The 21,537-nt window shown below is 42.2% G+C and overlaps 1 protein-coding gene across 2 annotated transcripts in view; it reads right to left on the bottom strand.

Moving 5' to 3' along the window:
* Window positions 1-19,222, bottom strand: part of LOC142558621 (uncharacterized) — a 92,873-nt gene extending 73,651 nt beyond the window's left edge. Inside the window, exons 1-2 of one of the 2 annotated variants that reach the window (XM_075670796.1) lie at window positions 18,070-19,222; window positions 442-17,934 (exon numbers count right to left, since the gene is read on the bottom strand). In XM_075670796.1, the coding sequence (XP_075526911.1) occupies window positions 442-569 (128 nt within the window). In that variant the 5' untranslated portion in view covers window positions 570-17,934; window positions 18,070-19,222. Of the gene's footprint in view, window positions 1-441 lie in introns of both variants that reach the window. The other variant, XM_075670795.1, reaches the window with a different exon arrangement.
* Window positions 19,223-21,537: the final 2,315 nt, after the last annotated feature.

Genomic DNA, 21,537 nt, shown 5'->3' with positions numbered 1-21,537 from the left:
GATCCAGAGATTCTTAAAACCCTCTGCACTGGGGTTCATTGTAGGAGTCACGAGGGAGGCAGTGGTTGAATACTGCACCAGAGAAGCCCAATCCTGTTCAGGTGAGGGAGTGTCCTTGCAGAAGCTCAGTGGTCCTTCCCAATATGGTTGCACCTGGACTAGTACAGCCCAACTGGATCTCAGCACTTTTTTGTTTTTGCCGGTTTCACGCACCACTCCAAGCCTGAAAACATTGTGGCCTGGGCTAGTATTCTAACTTGGGTCCTTGAGCATAGGAACCCAATGTTCTGCCTCAACTCTACGCCATCACCTCATTTTAACAGCATGGTGCTTTAAATCTGGACACATTCAAACAAAAAGTGGAAATGAACTGCGGTTGTCACGAATGATTGCAAGTGCTCCCGACTCTATAGGCACGTGCGCAGTCTTTGGCCCGCCTACCTGAGTGGCTCGGTGCCGTGCTCTTCTTGCATGTGCTTCACGAGTGCCACCTTGAAGCCAAACTGGCGGCCGCATGCGTCGCACGGGAACGGCTTCTCGCCCGTGTGCCGGCGCATGTGTGTCGCCATGTTGGACTTGTGGTTGAAGCGGCGGCCGCACAGCGGGCATGCAAATGGCTGCTCCCCCGTGTGCGTGCGCTGGTGCCGCTCGTGCCCGACCCGGTCGGTGGCCACAAAGGGGCACTGGTTGCAGGGGAATGAACGTCGCTTGCCGCCAGACCCTGCAGGACGCACAAACAGCGCTCCCGAGAACTGCCTTCATTGAACAACACACATGTGCCATAACGCTTCACCGAGGAAGAACACTGCTGTTCATGGCTCCTTGTTGTACAGCCAGGCTATGTTCCAGTTGCACATTTCCTTTGTGCCGTTGAGTGCCTTATGCTCAGGATTAATTCATTCTGCCACCATTCCCCGTGCATACACTTTGATGACAACAGGACGAAAGCATGCACTATGGGCGATTATTGTCTACATTTTAAAGAGTTTACTTTTAGAGAGGCACAACTAAATAGCAGTTTGCTGGCAGAAATTTGATGCTAAATTAGGCTAACCATTTCAATACAATGAATTTGCGATAAATAAGGCTCCAGATAAAACTGTATACTGTCCATTATACAGATTTGGTTTGTTGGTGTGCCTAAATTGTACCACTGATTCTGAGCACTGTTGCGCAAGCCAAGAGAGGCGTATGAGACAGTGATTCACCCGAATGCCAAACATTGTTGCGACATCCTCATGCAGACAGGGATCGGCTTTTTGCCACTTACTGCAGAAGAGGCACATATTTAGGGTCCTTTGATTTCAGCTAAAACCCAATAATTCCCAGTAATTGCAGTGAAACAAAATTTATGCAAATTGTGTTAAGCCCCATTTTTCCTCTCATGAAGTTTGCCTTCTCATAAAGGATAATAATAAATGCAGGTGTCACAAATCTAAAGAATGCTGCCCACTTTATGTGAGCAAGTGGTCATTATATATCCTAATACTAACATGTGAACATGGCATATGTCTCGTTTTTGCTTGACACTCAAGCATGAACTGGCACATATATCAGTGCCTGCCAGTGTTCAGTAAATGAAAGCTTGTTGCTTTCTCAGGAGCTGTGTTTACACAAACACGTCAATGACTTATTGCATTCTATTTCCCACACGTCACATTATGCAAATGACAGTAATGCACTATGAAGCAAATTAACATTGCTCTGCATTGCGAATGGGAGCGTTGACGTTGTGAGGTTACGCAGCTATTTGCAATTTGAAGAAGCATACCAGATTTGTCTAGTTCTGTTGCAAGAGCACATACACTGGGAAACAGCAAAATAGGACCCCAACAGACAAGGACGAAGGGCCTGACAGGTCTAGGTGCCCGCAAGCGTGGGCAAGACCTCTTGTGAAGCGTGGCTGCATGCACTAAGTCGCTTTGTTAACAAAAGGAAACCCACCTGTGTTTGCTCATTTTGTTTTCTGGATATGTGCTAATAATGTCCGACAACATGGCTTTGTGGAGATGAGTTCGTCACATGATTTGCAACAAACTTTCTTTGCAATTACATGTTACTGTGAGTATTTCATTGACTTAATAAAATGTTTGTGTTAGAGAAAGGAGACCACTGTTTATGTTAATTGTTTCTACAAAGTTACCAGAGAAGTCAAAAAATTTAACCTGCCATACAGCAGAACCTCAGTTTTTTTCCTCACTGAAAGTGAAACCTTTTATCCACTAAATTAAAAAAAAAGAACCAGGGAATGAACTGCCCTACCATACTGTGCACCACGATACCTGCCATTAGTTTTGTGCTTAACCACTCGGGAAAACGCAATTTCCCAGGCATGTTTTCTACTTCTGAACAGTACCAGAAAATTAACTCACTAGTTACACATGCAGCTTTTAGGGGTAATTTTTAAGAACCTCAAATTTTTTTTTTACGAAATGAAAGCTTACCATCACAGATACGTGTACCCAGCGTGCTTACTTCAAAAAACGAATGACAAAGGTTTAAACAAAACTTCTTCAATAGCGAGCTTTCCCGATTATAAGAGCATGCAAAGTGCCAACAGTAATCACTGAGCATTGCAACGGCACACCACAAAAACCAAACTTATAAGCAGTGCACTGGTGAGACAAGCAATTCTGATATCTGTGCAATCAAACGATTAAGGGCTAGCCAAAAGAGAGAGAGAGAAAAGATACCACACCAGCTTCCGTTTTTATGACAAATACTTCTTTCACTAATGTAGCTAAAAAACAGAAATACGAGTTCAAGTCTTGCACATTAAATAGCAGACATTAATTTATATTGAATCACTCAGTTCCCTCCTTGACACTTTGTGAACAAGGGAGAAGAAAGGGGCTTAACCAAGGGAACTACGAAGCTTGCGGGACAGTTCCCCACCTGCGGCAATTTGTTTTTTCATCCACTTTCATTTCCATTAATTTATCATTTCTTTATTTCATATATTAAGCACAAGTAATTTTCTCTATGTTGTCCTTGGTGTCAATGTTTGTTGGCTTCTGATGATATTTGTCAATAAGACTATTTTGAATGATTGTGCTTCTTCAAAGCTGCTAAGTACTGGAGATAGCACTCATAACATGGGACTTGCGATTTGCGGGTGTAAAAGTGTCATCGCTGTCATCCTAACTTGAAGAGTGAAACACACTGTCACCACCTTCGTTGCTTTGACTGCCAGCCTTGGACAAGTAGCCCGATTTCCATGCTACATGGAAGATCCCACGTTTGTTTTAAATGCTTGCAGGTGAGGCGTGCAAGGAATGCGCACCACTATCTAGCATGAAAAATTCTACCCAATTGAAATACCAGAATGTTTACTGCCACCTATGTTGAAGTAAGAAAAATCCATTCGATGCGCCTATGTACATCAAAGTTGTGAATCCACAAATGCACCATAAGCATAGTCATAAACAGAATTTCTACTTGGCACCTTTTTTTTAGGAGATCTGCATTTTGCGTGCTTCTAATTAGGTGGTGATGTACCTAAGCGAACTTTCATTCTGACACTGCCAGGTAGTGTGCTAGTCCACTGCTGCTGACTGACATTTAGAGCATGCCCAGAGTTCAGCTGTGCAATTTGCTCAACACGAAGCTTGATAACAATGGCAAGTTTGTATTCCAGTGACAGGATTTATCTTTTTTCAGTGTCTACATCATTTCTTTATCTTTGGACACTGGCATACCAATACGTTCAGGAATTAAAAAAAAAAAATTCAAAATAAAACAGCTCTTGCATTTGATTGTGTAAACGGCAGCAGTCAAATTACGGACTATGCCTCGCATTTCCACCTTTCGCATGTATGCCTCGACAGCTGTCCGCAAGTTAAGGTTCCCAAAAGTGAATGGCTTCAACTTTGCGTGTGCAGCATGTAGCCTCTTGTAGTTAGCTAAAATTAATAAATACCATCTAATTCATGAGTTGGCTACCAAAGAACTGTGCATGTCTGCCAGCATGAATGACCCCTTTATCTTAGCTAATTCAATTACTTCACTGAAACATCAAGAAGCTGCCCCTGATCACTGCTTGCCAAATTAAGCTGTGGCCTTATGCTATTCCTGATATATAGCAAAGAATAAAGCGAGGAAACCTTCAGCACATAAATTTTGATAACTGGCAATTTTTCCATCAATCACAATGTATTCTAAACCAACATATAACACAAGTATATGAATAATATGATATTCCACTAGTAGAGACACATTTATGAACATGAATAATAAGTGTCATTATAGAAGTGAGGATTGCTTTTAAAACACGACAAAGAATTGAGAGCGACCGACTATTGATATTGCAAAACATAAAAGTGTCAAAACTGCAAAACTCATGACAACTGCAGCAGCCGAGAACAAAGCTTGCTGAACTTGTGAGGCAAACAGTCGTCCCTTGCCACTCTCCCTGAAAGGAGGAAAACACAAAAGGCTTAGGCTCAGCAAATAACCAGTTTTCTATCTGCATCAATTAGAATGAGTGAGATATCAAGAGACATGGGCTAGATAATTAATTTAACATTGACTCGGCTAACAAAATCACCTGCAAGAGGTAGCATTGAGTGGAAACTGTTATTGGCCTCAATGGCACAACACAAGATGGCAAATATGAGTAAATGCATGGGACCTGCCCTGTTGACTGTGTGCCATTCCTGCCAAGAAGAAAAGTAGCGTTTACAGGTGGATTTTCGAGGAGGCAAAAATTACTTGCATGAGAAATTGTCGAAGTAGGTGGTTGAAAAGATAACTACGGGCTATGAAATCACATCCACTGAGTGCACATTCTAAGACTAGCACCAATTTCGAGGTATTTACCCCAAATGTAGTTAGAGTTGCATCAGTGGTCCAGTTAATGCCATTCTGAACCATTAGACAGATCATTAGGAAGTGAAAGTGCAGTGACAATGAAACACGAATAAAGAAGAGAGATACAAGTGCTTGTAATTTTCGAATGATGAAATACCTGCTAGCCCAACTAACCATCCTCAGTCACCATTTGTGAAAATGTTAACTGAAGTGCCAATGTAGTACATTTTAAGAACTTCCATTTCAAAGGTGGAGATGGTTTTAAAATTCAGCCTTCAATAGGTCTCAACTTCAATATCACAATTTCAACGTGCCTCATAAAGTGAATAATGAAAAGTGTAATTTAGGCGGCAAGGGTGGCGATGCGAACTTGTTGGTGCGTCTTGACTGAATGTGATTTGAGTGCAGGGAAACACGAGGACAAATGAAGGCACACAGGCGCTACACTAACAACACTGATGTTTAATTCTTTGCTGGCCGAACAAAACTACCTTCAGTGAATGATGTCACAGATCACGTGAATCACTTTACTGTCATAAAAATAGCAACATTGCAGGCATCCAAAGAAGTCGCAGCTCAAAGACGAAGCATCAATTGCCATAGCAAATCAGTGGACAGCCATACAAAGTAAGGGTAGTAGTTTTACGGCTGTATAAACTTGTAAACATAGGAAAACTAACTCAATCAACAGGCATGGTGCCAGGCGCGCACAAATAAGCACGAACGCATCTTCTTGAATTGAACTTCGTGCTGTGCCTCGCACCAAGGCGAACTAAGCAACGGAAGCACAGCGCGCGGCAGGCTGCGCCCCCGTTGCAGGTGGCTTTCAAGACACAGCGGTTCGTCCCCTCCCCCACTTTCCTCCCTTGCATGCGCGAGATTGAGTCGCGATTGCCCGCTCACTCTCGCACATACAGCCTACGGGGCGGAGCGACGACTTTATCACTCTTGGACTTTATATGGAACCTCATGGCAACGGTGAAATGCGCTGGAGTGTCTACATAATTCCTATCGCAATAAAAATAAAACAGAGCCATAGAAGAACTGAGAAAAGTCAAACTGTCATGGCATGCACAGAAAATTAAATTTTTTGTCAGTCAAGGTTAAGGAATTTTACTGATACATGTGTTCTTGAAATAGTAAATTTGCTCAGCTTCAGCTACTAGGTGGGGGAATTGGGATTTTTAAAATCTCTTTACCTTGACATCGTGTTTACTTGTGCAAGTCAACCTTCTTCGAGGATGAACCAGAATAGGCTGAACTGCGCTTTGCTTTCTTTATTTACATTTATTCTAGACATATTGCAATATTGTCTCAGAAGAGATGGCTAGAGGCAGGCACTAGTGGAGCCATGCCACCTTCAAATGCAATACAATACATTGATGAATGATGGTAAGAGTAATTCACTATTTCTATATTGAGAAATCATTTGCAGTATTAGTAATACAGAAGTTCAGGAAATACGGTAAAATCTTGGTAAACAGAAATCGCTTAAACAGAATTGCCGCTTAAAGAGAACAACTGACTTTCAACTGGTAGCTTTTGTATTTAGGTAATGCAAATAAACTTTTGGTAATGAGATCCGAAATTTCCACATCACCGAGTAAACAAAACCAAAAATGGAACTAAAATGTTGAAAACAGTCGTGCTCATCAACTTGTTAAGACCAATTGCCATGAGCATCAATTAACTTGCAACCACAGAGTTTCATACAATAAGTACCAGAGGGAACTCTGGCACTAGTGTCTATGGGAGCTGCAATGAGAGCGGTGGTACCAGCACGGTAATTATGGGGAGTACATGGATTTGCCTAAACTTCATCCTTCTGACTTCAAACGACTTTGTGACTTTGTAAACTCATGATTTTCAACAATGTACTGCATAATAAATAATTAAGCAAACAAAATAAAATTGTCTGGCTGCAGGATTCGAACACAGGACCTCTAGCACAGATGGCCGATATTGAAACCATTACGCCACGGACATAGGCATCAAGAAGCGACATAAAACGCCCTTACGAATTTATAGCGGACAAGCCAATGCCTCGAGACGCTTGGCGCGTTTCAATTTGGCCACCTCGACAACCTGAACCGTTGTAATTAGTAGTGATCGTGCATGTTTGCAGTGTGTTCTGCACTTGGAAAAGTATAGATTGCTCTGAAATTTAGAACAATGAAGGCATGCAAAGTGTAATAAACGAATCCACAAGAACGTCTGAATTAACAAAGATGAGGCGAATTCATTCCCATGGTGGTTCAACGAATGCAGCGCCAGAGTTCCCTCTAGCATAGTGTAGGGAACTCCATCATAACCTGACCGGTGAGTGCTGGTACGAGGCCTGCTAGGCTGCTGCAATGGTCAGACAGAAGTGCACACACCATGCACTAACTCTGGAAAACAAACTGTGGAGATTGCGGACCACATCGAAAGTGGCTGTTATACGAAATCGGTGCTCAGGATGAAACACGGGGTTTCGATAAAGCAGCCCACCAAGGATTATGCACAAGAAAGAGCGGCTGAGGGACACCTTCGAAAGTTTGCGATTCAGGCCTCAAAGGAAAACGCTACAACCCACCAACCATGTAGAGCTGGAGAAGTGTCTGGTGTCACGGCCACGGAGAGTCCGTTGCCAGAACATCCCCCATCAATGGATTGCTAATCCATGCAAAAGTCCAAGAATCTGTTCTTCAGCTTGGGATGAAGGCCTTCTCATGCAGTGGAGGCCAATTCACATGATTTAAAGAAAGAAATGGCCTCGCTTGCCATACTGTTTCAGGGGAAACTGCTCCAGCCACTGCATGCCACGACTGGCATGCGCAATGGCTTCAAGCCATTCACGCCAGATGATATCTGCAACGTAGATAAAACAGTCCTTTCTTTCAAGCTCCTGCAGTTGAGCGCTCTCACCCACGGAGGTGAGCGGTGCATGGGTAAGAAAACTTAGCAACGAGAGGCTAACTGTTCTCGTCGGTGCGAACACGTCTGGCAGCGACAAGTTGAAGCACTTATTCATCAGGAAGTAAGAAATCTTCACTGCTTTAGGGTGTTACAATCTCACCCGTCTTGTACAAGTCAAATATGAAACTGTAAATGACGCAGGTTCTCTTCAGCGAGTGGGTCCACAGAGAGGACATGCAATTTCTGCGACAGAAAGAGAAAGTCCTTTTCCATGTTGACTGCCTAGACATGGAACTGCAACTGTACTGCAGTTGAATCATGCTGGCCAATACCCCGGCGCTGTTACAGTCCACTGATCAAGTGCTCATTTAAGCCTTCAAAGTTCACTGCCACAAGAGTCTGCTGCAGAGGATGCTGGTATGCATGAAAAGGGACAAAGAATACAAGGTGGACATTCTTCATGCCATTTGCCTCACTGATTATGCCAGGATGCAAATGACAGCAAGTACCACAGCTAATTGCTTTAGGCATGCGAGGTTTCCTTTGAACGTCCAGGCCTCTGATATGCGGGATTTGCCCGGATGAAATGGTGAAATAACTATTAGTGAAGATGATAAAGTGAAGAGGATGCCACTGAGAAGCAGGGCTTGTAGAAGCAATGTGCATTAAGGAAAATTGCACTGGACTAATGAGTACGTGCACACTGACAGTGCTATTGCAAATTGCCAAGAGGCATCTCGAGAGGCAGCAAGATGCTGCTACACCTCAAAGACCGGAATTAGCCGCGCAGACTTGCACGAGTTTTTTTTTCTTTGAAATAACCAGGATCTGAAACGTCCTTCCAAAGCTTGCTTTATAGAGAATGCAATCCTAAAAAAAGTGGTGGCAAGGACTAAACCAAGCAAAAATTGAAGCATTCTTTAATGCACAGTGAGTAGCTGCATAAGAAATTTTATGAATACTGTGCCACAAACCCTTTGTGTTTGTTCTCAGATTTTTGAAAAATGATCGGCTACGTACACTTCCTGGTGCTTAAAATTCCTTAGAACAGTATTAAGCGAGTGTTGCACATATTGCTGCACCTGTCCTCGTCTTTCTCAGTAAATAGAACTCCTGTTAAGTGGAACTACATTCTTCGATATCATGAAGTTCCCTTTATACAATTAAAAATCACTTAAAGCACTAATAACAGATGAATTTATTAAGTATACACATACCAAGAAATGATGTATCCACATTATGATTTTCCTAACTTTGGTAAAGCTCCTTACCACTTCTAAACATTCTACTGCATAATACATGTACCGAACCCTTGTGAACGTCACCAAGATAACCGAAAACACGAAATACATTTTATCACCGTATGGACACTCCATGTGCATTTCTACCATCGTTGTCGCCGTGATGTTTCGTGTAAAGTCCCAGTGCGATAACATCGTGGCCACGTACTGCGTGCTGCAAGTGCCAGTGAACGCATGCGAGGGTGAGCCGAGGATGGTTGCTCAATCTCGAACGTGCAAGGGGGGAGGGGAAGGATTCCACTGTGGTGGTGTCTGCATGTTGCACGAGCCCTACATTTGAAAGCCATCTGTCTAGGTGGGCCGAGGACTGGTAGCTTTGTGTGCGTTGTGTTCTTGCCACTTAGTTCGCGTTGAAGCTAGCGGCAGCACGAAGGTAAATTCGCTCACTGCTACTGCAGCTCTTCCTCAGAGTGTCTGCAGTCATCGAGTGAGATGTGTTTGTGTTTGCCGGTGAGCGTGTGACACCGTGCTTATTAATTTAGTTAGTAAACGAATGTTTACGAGTTTGGATGGCTGATAAAACTACTATCCTTACTTCGTAGAACTGTTTAATAATTTGCTATTGCAATCAATGCTTTGCCTTTCAGGCAAAACTGCGACTTTTTATACAATTAAAGGTCACTTAAAGCACTAATAACAGATGAATTTATTAAGTATATGCATACCAAGAAAAAATGTACCCACCTTACAATTTTCCCAACTTTGGTAAAGCTCTTTACCACTTAAAACATTAAAACATTAAAAAAACATTAAACATTAAAAAAACATCAAAGCGAATAACAGTGAACATACTTATGCTGATGTTTCAAATGCTGCAAAACAAAACCTGTGTGGACTAAATAAAGAAACAAATCCCTCACTGTATATTGATTATCAAGACAGTCTGTGCAATTGAGCAGCTCTTCATTTACGTGCACACAAACACACATATAGACACAAATTAATTGATGCTTAAACTTGAATAGGACATGTTGGCCCGATTGGTGCAGGTTTACCCTGGCATAAATGGTACAAAATGACAAATAAAAGTAGAACCCGTCCTGTCTAGTATTACTTGTCATCTTGTTTTGTGCCGTATCCACTAAGATGATGTGAAAACATGAGTGTCAATGGTCTGTTCGTTCTAAACGCGACATATTCCAACTTGTTGCAGATGCAATATGCAGCCAATGGAGGCACCACCGAAACAAAAATGAAACTTAAAGCAATTCTGCATCAAGTTCTAAGAGTGAAAACCAGGTGCTAAGCGTGAGGGATTTACAGCATCTTCTTAAATTGAAAAATTACACATTCTTCATTACTGGTACTCCTTGGAAAAATTTAGTGATGGTGCAAGTAACTTCAGAGCAATATGGCTGCCTGAAATGGTAGAGCTAATAGCAAAAGGCACAAAAGCAGAAAATGGGCTTATTCATACTTTAGATTACATGAGGGGTGAGAGAAACAAGTGTTCCTTAGACAGCCTGAATTCAGAGCTTACGCAGCTCTGAATCCCTGCAACTTGGACAGCGTTAGGTCACAGACTTCAGTCGGTACTTAATTAACATGGTAAAATTACATACAATTCACTCAAATTGTCAAATCTTCAAGACCAAATATTCACATCAGAAACAGAAAGGAGGAATAGAACTTACACTGAATATCCTATATGTGTAGTTCATACCAGAAGTCATTTCATGGTACAAAAATAACAAAACATTTCATTGTGACAAACACTGCAAACCCAAAGGAATAGACTATCACAGTATGAAGGGGGCAAAAAAAAGTGCCGTTCAGAAGCAAGGTGAGGGCAGCAGGGCTCAATTACAGCACAAGGTGAGGATACTTGCGAGATCCTCTCACATCTTGAGTACAAACAGGCATGAGGAACAGGTAATTTGTGCAAACGGTGACACCAGGACATCCTTACCAGCAATGCACTTTCTTTTCAAATGCTTTACGACATAACAAGTACTCTACCACGTGCCTGAAGAGAAAGGGCTCACACAGTGCTCACCGTTCCTTTGCCATACCATTGAATGCATGCAACAAGGAGGGAGTCAATGCAGCTCTCTCTATTGCGAGCATCGTACTTTCAGAAGAACTGTGCCCGAAAGAAGCCAAGGCGTGTCACCTGTGATGTGCTTCTTGTTTTTCACCTCATGGAACCTGCGCATGTCTCAGAGAACTCAGGTATGGACGAATTCTGGGGTTTTATGTGCCAAAACCAGGATTTCGTTATGAGGCATGTCATAGTGGGAGACATTGCTTTATAATTTTGACTGCCATCAGGTCTTTAATGTGCCCCCAATGCACAGGACATGGATTTTTCCACATTTCACCCCCATCGAAATGCGGCTGCCGTGGCTGGGATTTGATCCCGCAACCGCGTGCTTAGCAGCGCAGCACCACAGCCGCTAAGCCACGACGGCGAGTGAGAAAGAATTCAGGGGAGGGGCGTTTTATTTATTTATTTATTTATTTACAGCATACTGCAGACCCTAACTGGGTCCTAGCAGGAGGGGCAACACAAAAAGAACGACAATAACTGCAAAAAGCAGAGCAAATTACATTGCAGTAATGAGAATATATAAACAAGAGTAGGAAAAGAAAACAATAACTCTGCAACTGTCAATAAGTAATTTTGTCCGAGGCATCAATACTGGCAAGTAGATCAGTCGGGAGTGAATTCCATTGAGTGATTGTGCGCGGAAAGAAAGTATTTAACAACATTGACTCTAGCATTGTACGGTGTTAGGGATTCCGCGTGATTATTTCTTGTTAGGCGTGTTGTGGTGGACTTAATAAATGGAGCAGGACTCATGGAGAGTTTGTTAATCAAGATGTGTGTTAATCAAGATGTGTGTTAATCAAGATGTGCGATGTATCACCATAAAAAAAAACAAGAAGAAAAAAAACCCTCAAGCCATGACTGCACATACTACTTGCAGCTGGGCACAATGGGGCCTCGTGGATGACAAATGTATGCCTCCTTCCTGAACCTAAGAGTGAAGGTGCTGGAATGTGTTTTGTCTTCTTGTACATATTATCATCACTCTCATCGCTTTTTGCCGTTATAAGGTCAACAAGTGGCAATCACATAACATTATAGAAAATTTTCAAGGGTGAACAAGTTATTATAAGACCAGTGGACTTGTGTAACTCTGCAGAATTACAGCATAAACTACAGAAATGTGTTTTCCAAGACACTGTGTTGGCTGGTGCACTTTTTGTTACGGCATCCAAATGTTTTCCCTGCAAAGGCAACGTGGTTCCAGCAGAAGCTTTTTCACAGTCATTGTGCACACTATGGCAAGATGCACAAAGCCACAGCTGTTACATGACAGCAATGAATGTGTCACTGCTTAAAATTAAGTTTCAAATTAATGAACAAGGTCAATTAGATGTACCAAAAAGTCTGCAAATACATTAGACTTAATATTGTCGACTCATCCTCAACTGCCATCTAATATCGCAATACTGCCTGGTCTAAGCGACCATGGTGCGTTAAATTTCTATTTAACAATTTTCGCAACACATGAACCAGCAAAATTAAACCTATTCAGTGCCAACTTTTATGCTACCAATGAGTACCTCTACGCATATGTGGCTGATTTCGATCAGCAATCCATCCAGGAAAACTGGGATTTATTTTGCGTGAAAATCAAAGAACTCATTCATGCATATGTACCTTCAACAAATATTCAAGCTATTCCTAGAGCACCTTGGTATACTGGAGTACTCATCCGTCTTCGAAATAAAAAAAAAAGGGCCTAATAAATCTTGCCAAGTTCCGTAACACTAATACTTGGTGGTATGCACATTTTGCGGCAGACACAGAATACGCCAATGCAGTCTGTTCTGCCAGCTAACATTTTTTTTACCACACAATACCAAATACGCTGCGAAATAATTTAAAAAGTTCTGGTCCTATGCAAACAGAAAAGATAACTGCAACATTTCTCTCTGTAATGAATCTGGTTAGCCATATTTACCAAATGAGATCCCTTCCATTTTTTAAAACTTTCTTTAGTAAATTTTGCGCCCCAGTTTCGACAGAGCTTGGTGCTTCAAACCATGATTTCTGCCCGATGTTTCCCGTTTTGACTGATTCTGCTGGGATTAAAAATATAATCAATTCTTTCAAACTCTCATTATCCTGTGGCCTCAATAGCATCAACTAAATGTTCTTGAAAGAAAAACCTGTTACACCTTTCTGGCAAAACTTTTTCAGCAATCTTTGAACATTGAGTGTGAAGTGGTTCCATTACGTACGTCAGGTAACAGACTCGCTCTCCTAACCCCCAACTTCCTTTCAGATAATTATATTCGCAGCTTTTTAATTTTCTTGAATCTAATGCTTTCTTTACGTCTGCACAACATGGCTTTCGACATACTTTTTTCTTGTGAGACACAGCTTCTTTTAACACATTCATTACATGCTATACTAGGCAGAAATTCCCGCACTGCCTACATGTTTTTCAATTTTGCCAAAGCATTCAATCAGCTAAACCATAACATCTAACTAACTCTCTCTGCGTAATCTTGACTGCTTGTCAGGATCAAATGCTTTCTTTCCCTCAGTATGTTGCTATTAATGACCACGTCTAACGTTCCTCCGTTTTAGGTCGGCTACTTATTCTGAATTACATAAATAACTTAACTAGCCAAGTATCTTCCTCCACATACTTATACACTAATGACTGCACCGTTCATTGCGAGGTTCATGATATTGTTAACGAGCAGGCTCTACAAGCCGACCATGATTCAAGTGAAATTTGGTGCGAAACATGGGAAATGAAGCTTAACCCTAACTTTCTTTCAAAAATGCGCCGATTAAAAGCAATACGATTTAAAGGATAAAGTGGATAAACATGCTTTGTTCTGTCAACCTGTGTTTCGGTCTTGTTTCCTCGTGTGGTGCTTTGAAATCTGTGTATTCTTAAGAGAAATCAAAGTGAACCAAGTAGCCATGTTTATGGCTCTGTCAACCTTAACATCGCTGACACTTCAGTCTTGCTATTGCCCAAGTTTGTAGTTGTATTTCACACACTGCTGTGTTTAGCACCGCCTTTTCAGCCTTCATCGCGCACAGCACACAATGTATGTGGGTGATGTGGCCCAGTCGGGCAAACCGATGCCACATCTCCCAAGACTGCCGTACGCATGCATAATGTGCGTCTCGAGTGTAAAACAAATCAACTGTAAAATAATGTGCTCATCATGTCAAAACACTTGCCTGCCAAAATACAGTTTAAGTAACATCTTACTCGAGGCTGTCTCATAATATAAGTGCCTAGGAGATCACGTCACAGATACCTTCAATTGGAAACGACATATTAATTTGATAATCTCAAGCGCTAACCGTCCAAGATAGGGCATCTCTGACACGACTTCCATAAGGCACCTGTCCCATTAAACCTGCTCACTCATTGGGGGAAACAAACCAACCTAACTCAGCCCATTGAACTATGTAGCCCAGAATAGTGCGGCTCGCTCCATTCTAACTACAGCCAGCATAATGTTAATGGAACACAGCTTGCCTTCACCTTCCTTAACATGACGTTGGAGAGCTTTTCATCGCTGCCTTTTTCAGAAAATTAATCAACGCACTGCTTTGTGCAGTCAATTCATTTCAGCAGCCACCTCGTCCTATATTGACCACAAAAAGCAAGTTCAGTACTTTTACTGTAATACGAGCACTTTCTTTCATGCCGCATACATCCAGTGAATGGAACCACTTGCTGTGAGACAGCAAGTCAGTTACTGATAGTGCTATCACCACCGTGGCAGGGAGCACCTTTTGTAGCACTCAGCATATCAACAGCAATCAACCGGTTGGTCAGAACTTAAGGGAAAATGAGACATCCACCCAATCATAGCAATTGCTACAAAGGAAACCCACACGGGAAACCGATATAACCCTGCCATCTGCTAGCCACCTGGTTAGCTGCTGGTAGAGCTGCTGCTCCGGAAAGGCAGTGGTCCACGAATTTTTTTTCAACTGTGAAGCTTTTCTTTTGAGGAGCCCGTATGGGTCTCCTTTGTAGCAATTGCTGCGATTGGGTGGATGTCTCATTTTTCCTTAATTACTTCTCTCCACCTTGTGGGTTTCCGCAGAGCTTGGTCAAAACTTCTTCAGGGTGCACCATGACTTCTACAGTGCTACCTCGCCCATGTACAAAAAATATGCAACGCAAACGAGGAATCTGCTATGCAAGTGTTTGCCGAAAAGAGGGGGCTGGCTGAAAAGCTGGCTCGCAGCTTTGAGGTTGTGACCGCTGTCTTCGCTGCTAGGCCACTATGGCATGAAACGAAAATAACAGTTTTGTCGTGCGAAGTGAATAAATACTGCACGTCTTTTTCCCTTTTCATCGCACTCTCTCTGAGTACCGTTTTTGACAGGTAAGTGGGCGATCTCATGCTATTTCAGTTAAGCAGTACTACGATTTGGTATGTACTTTTTCCGAGCTTCAGCCAACTACGGTTTAACGAGGTTTCACTGCATTTCCAACAGAACACCCCTACAACTTTTAAATGCTTAGAGCATTTTCCCCTAAATGCATATTTTACTTCTATGAAACTTTATCTCAACACATCTACTAGTTGCAAATAGCACACATTTCAATTTTCCAGACAACATCAAGAACCCCTGCCAGCACTAATTTGGCGATGTCCTATGGATTCCCCAAAGCAGTCAAAATTTCAAAGTTTCTCGGGTGTATTTCTGTATGTGCGTGTCTCTTTGAATCAATTTGAATTTTTTCGCAGACCTATTCTATTCCTACCAAGCTTACATGCGACAGTTCTGAGAACGCACAGCGCTGGTTACTCGACACGGGCCCCAAAGTGCAATTTGCATATTTTTCAACACTATTTCACAATGCATATAATCATCCCGCACTCCCCTAACTTAGCCTGAACATTATTCACGACATGGCCACCAACCACACCCATTGAGGTGTGTTTGTGTCGTGAATCCACCGAAGCCGCGCCTTACTTCACAGGTGCTACATTCGTGGCAAGCATGCCAAGCTGCACGTGTTTAAAAAGAGACAGAAGGCAAACACTGAACCAATTTGAAGCAACAGCCTAAACTTTTAGTAATGAGGGCTTTGCTTCTCTGTAGGCCCTATACTAACTGGCAGTTTCAACACTGACATGTCAAATACAGTCGATCCCAGATATATCCAACTAGAAGGGGATCGTGAAATAGTTCGATATATCGATAATTTGAAATATAATATATGCATGTCACAAGCTTCTCTAACAACTCCACACATATCAAGGCAGTTTCCCGATGTCGTGACTAACGGGAACTTACTGATCTGTGCCTCCAAGGCGTGTAAAAAAAGAAAAACACAGCACGATGACCAGAGCACTTTATTTCGGAAGAAAAAAATCTGTGACCTTTGCTTGCTTTTTCTTCTGCACCATCAAGTTCGTTAAGCTGTCCTCAAGCTTGCTGAAAGTATCCAAATGAGAAAGGCCATCTCCTTCCATTGTGCCACAACAGCGGCCAATGACGCTGAAAGTTTATGCAAGTTCAGCTGCAGTGCATGGTGGTTGGTCCTCTTCGTCGGAACCTTCACCGCTGCTCGAGTCTGTGTCCTCGTCACCCATGATGTCAGCCACAATCTCCGCATCAGCGCAATCCACTACAGCTTGCACGCCATCGTCAGTGCTGACGAAATCGCGTGCTGTAACGCCGCCTGGGATGCCACCTGGGAATGCCTAGAGCTCGCGAAATTCGCTGTCCAGGCATCCAGCGTCATTGTCTTCACTGTCAAGATATCCGTCGTCTGCAGCTACCACAAATGCGGAAGCAGTTCACAATTGCACTTTTCTTCATGTCGTTCCAAGCACCAGCCAGCATTTGAATGGCTCCGAGGAGGTCCACCTTGAGTTCCAACTTTTCTCGCCAGCCTCCACTCGTCGAATAACGTCTGCCTTTGTTGAAAAATCCGAATTCTTGCATTTTTTCGCGGCCATGGCTCCGGAACACGTGCCAAAAGCGGAAAGAAAAACGCACTGCACCACACGAGTCTCAAGCCTTCGCGCTGGCCTCGTGAATAAAAGGAACAAGGTGAATCGAAAGACGCACTAGCACAAGCCCAAGCTGCACTGACCTCGTTCGTCTCGCTGTGCCAGCGGTGTCAGCCTGGTTTCTCCCTCCCACTTTCACACCCAATTGCACTCCCCGTGCTCCTCGTCACGTGTCTTCTACGCTCACGCCCCTTTCTCAGAGCGCGGGAACATCGCGAGAGTTTCGCGAGAAGTGCATTTGCGGGGGTGGGATGCGATGGGAGAAGCGCCCTTGCCGGGGCGCAGATCAGCACGGAGTTCGATACATCGATATGCCGGTGCACGGGAGTTCTATGTACGCGAACAATACTTGTGCATGGGATTCCCAAGGGGATTTTTCAACTGTTCGATATAGGCAATAATTCGATATATCCGGGATCGACTGTAGTACCGAAGAAGAAAGTGCAGACTAGTATCTCACTCTGTTGGCAAGTTTTGTTTTGGAAAACAAGATAAAAGGCTTCACTAGAGAGGAGACCCTTGGTAAGGAAACTGAAGCAAGCAATGATTGATCACATGTGGATACAATATCCACAGAAAGCATTCAATCATGTATTATTATCAGGGATCATTATTTCATAGCCTTATCAGGCAGCACTAATACACTAGTAGAATACTCCACTGAGAACAGCTGGGTTTTGAACAATGATTTGATAGATAAGGAAATAAAATATGTTGAGTGGAATTTTTATTAGGCTGCAGCCACTCCGAAGCGTACAATTGTAGGAAAATTCGGCATAATTTATTCAAAGGTGCAAAGAAGCTTAAGCAGAAATCCAAATAGTCCCTGGATAGATAAGAAAATAACTGAACTTTGCCACTAAAAAAGCATATCGTTCAGATATTCATCCGGATGATAAAGCTGCAAGAGAATAATTCAGACAATTAGGGATTAAGTTACAGCCGAGGCTGAACTTGGAAAACGACGATATGGGATAGTAAATCAGTTTTCTGCTTGCAGTTGTAACATTAAGAAAACTAAGAACCTAGTAAATACCATTGCAGGTAGGTCATCGAAAAAAGATCATCGATCTTGCAGTGCAGGAAAGGCATTCCAAAATGTAAATAGCGGGGACATGGCCCGCACCTTCAACAGACACTTTGTAGAGTCCATAAGCGTCCTGCAAATACAAGGCAGGATACACGAATCCTAGCTTAAAACGCGTTCCTTGGTCGAATCAGCTTATTTTCCAACTGTCACCAAGTCAGAATTATGGGAGGCATTGCGGGTTATGGCCATGACAATATCGCCAAGAACAGATGGCATCAAAACTAGCGATTTAGTTAGAAACTTCAACAGTATAAAAGAAATATTGCTTCACGTCATCAATGAAACACTCATTACATGTGAAATCCTAAGGGCTTGAAAAATAGTATGGTAAGACCAATACACCAAAAGAATTCTAGAAAGGTTCATGACAACTATGGACTAACCACAATACTCAACTCTATTGAATGCATATAGAAAAAATAGTCCACCTGTGCATGGCATGATTCAGCATGAAAGACAATCTGTTTAGCATGGCTCAGTACGGCTTTTGTAAAAGACGCAGCACCACAAATCTACCCGAGGACTTCAATTATCTGATATGCAGTGAAATTGATAAGAGTAACCTAGTACTTACCCATTTTGTCGATCTAAAGAAAGCATTTGACACAAGTGATCACAAGATACTATTTACAAACATGAAAGCGTTAGATTTAGAGGCCCTTACATAACATTTTTTGAAAACTATTTTCATGACAGAGTACATTGCGTAATAATTGCTAGTGAGTATAGCGAATCCTTACGTACTAACTTCAGAGTACCCCAAGTCTGGGCACCATTACTGTTTAACTTGTGCGCAAATGACCTAGCCCCCATACCTTTCACATCGAAGGTATTTCCTTATGCTGATGATACCATAATTACATTACTGTGTACAAGCTTTAATGAAGGGGTCTACATTCTACAAAAAGATACTGAATGCCTCCTAGCTTGGTTTGCATGGAACCAAATATACAAAAATAAATCTAAAACTTGTGAAGCTTTCACAGTCCACTCAAGGCAATTACAGCATCTGAACCTCTTTTTCTGCACAATGCTACATGCCATGTTTGTTCACAGCCAGTGCTAAGACCAGTCATCCTACCTTGCTGGTGAAGCAGTGCACGGACACAGAGAAGACACACAAGACGACACAGCGAGTGTCGTCTTGTGTGTCTTCACCGTGTTCGTGCGCTGCTTCACCAGCAAGGTATGATGATCAATCACTAACTAACCCAACTTTCCACATTACTGAGCTAAAATCAGTCTCAAGTGTAAAAAGCTTCAGTTTGTATATGGATGATACCTCATCTTGGGGCATATCTAAGACATGTCTATGCCTATCTTTATGTCTTGCAATCTGTATGTCATGTGTCTGCAAAATGCATGATTTACAAAGGTCTCGGTGAATCAGTTATGCGATATGGGTTAACCGTTTATGGACAAGCTTTTCTCTACAAATTAAAAACACTGAACACTATCCTTCATAACATTGCAGCACATTCATCTTATGGCACACAGTACCATCATGAAAATGACGTGACTAGTATGAAACATTTCAACATGCTTGATGTTGGCCCACAATATATTGCCAATGTGGTTGAAAGAAATTACATTTCTACTGCTTTTAAAATTCATATCAAAACACGCCCCTTAAGAATAGAGCATTATGTTGTTCCCTGGATTTTTACAAACCATGGCCAAAGAACTCACAGTTTTTATATTCGTTCTTATTTTAATAAACTATGTACTACGCCTGCCCATCCAGCACTGTCCAACAAGGAAGCATTCTTGAGAACTTGGGTGTAGTCTACATATCTCTAGGCACAACTTTTTACTGTCACCTGAGCAGGGTCTTGCTCTTGTTTTCTGCGTTTGCCTACACTTGCTTGCACATGTTATTTATATTCCAGAGGCCCATCATGAGACACTGAATAATCCTGCACGACGATTCTCATCCTATACGACAACTGCCGTACCGCATTTCAGTGAAAGAGCACAACATGATTAATGCACAAGTCAAAGAAATGCCTGACAATGACATCACACAACTGTCCCAAAGCCCTTGGTCGTCGTCGGTAGTACTCGTCAAAAAGAAAGACGGAACGTTTCAGTTCTGCGTTGACTACCACAAGCTACCAAAGAAGACGTTCATGTGCTTCCGCGGATCGATGATTCATTTGATTGAATACGGCGTACCAGGTATTTTTCATCCATAGACCTGAAGAGTGAATATTGGCAAATCGAAGCTGACAAACAAGATTGCGAAAACACTGTTTTTGTGACCCCAGACGAACTGTATGAACTTCAGGTACTCCCATTCAGCCTGCGTTCTTAAATTTTATTTAGAAATATTATTTAAAAAATTTTAAAATTTTATTCATTCTACAAGCATAAAAGCGCATAATTCCTCTGTCGACATTGCCCAGTCCCACAGACAAGTCACAGGGCTCATATGGACTGAATATATTTATGATGTACACTTCATTGCTGAATAAAAATTCAATTCTATTCAGAAAACAATGCTAAACAAATTTAATCTATCACAGCTGAAATACAGCTCCAAATGACCCCTTATGCCCTGTTCATAATTAAAGATTACATTTCATTTTAAAGAGACAGTAAAGAAAAAATATCTCGACCTTTATTGGTCCCATAAACCTATACTTCTGCCCAATACCATGGGTGAGAGACGGGTGGCACCAGCTGGGGTTTCCAGTGGAAGAACGACGTTCGTTCTCTTTTCCACAAATCAACTCACTGTGAAGTGCGTGGTTTAAAAAGAGTACTATACATGAGTCTGATGTGATTTAGTGTTCCTCAAATTGTGTGCAGCCATGCATTCAATGCCACTGTTTAGACAAAGGTCTCTGATAAAGACAAGTCCCCTTGGCCAAGGCTTTCCTGGTGGGCAACTTCACCAATTCGGGTGCATCACTTTTTACAGGTGCTGCCTTGTTACAAGTAAGTCTGTTCAACTAAGACTTGCTTCCCACCGAGTTCATTCGATAGAAAGTTCTTTCTTCTTTTTGATGTAACACCACTGTGGAATTCTGCAATATGTTCCTTGAACAAAATCTCTGCTCAAGTGACCTTAATTAAGGTGAAGTGTTAATGCACAAAGAACCACTGTATCAAAAGCTTATCTGCATTCTCAGAACCAGGCAAAGCTTGGACGTGGAACTTGACAGCAGGCCTCAGCACCTGTTGTGATAAAGGCATCGGTGTGAGAACCTGCAACTAGCAACAGAAATTTATTGATTGAAAAACATGCCCACGTGCAGTTCTATCTATGCATTCAATCCCCCAACATTACCTGAAATCTAAAATATCACAGCGCAATTTGAGACAAGGATATATAAGGAAGAGCGCACATGAACAAGTGCAGACTTACGACCGAGAATGTGTATTACAAACGAGAAATATGTACATGTTGCA

The sequence above is a fragment of the Dermacentor variabilis genome, chromosome 9 (assembly GCF_050947875.1).
Source record: "Dermacentor variabilis isolate Ectoservices chromosome 9, ASM5094787v1, whole genome shotgun sequence".
Classification (NCBI taxonomy): domain Eukaryota; kingdom Metazoa; phylum Arthropoda; class Arachnida; order Ixodida; family Ixodidae; genus Dermacentor; species Dermacentor variabilis.
Note: the sequence above shows the minus strand (reverse complement) of the source record. Positions and strands in the feature narration are given on the sequence as shown.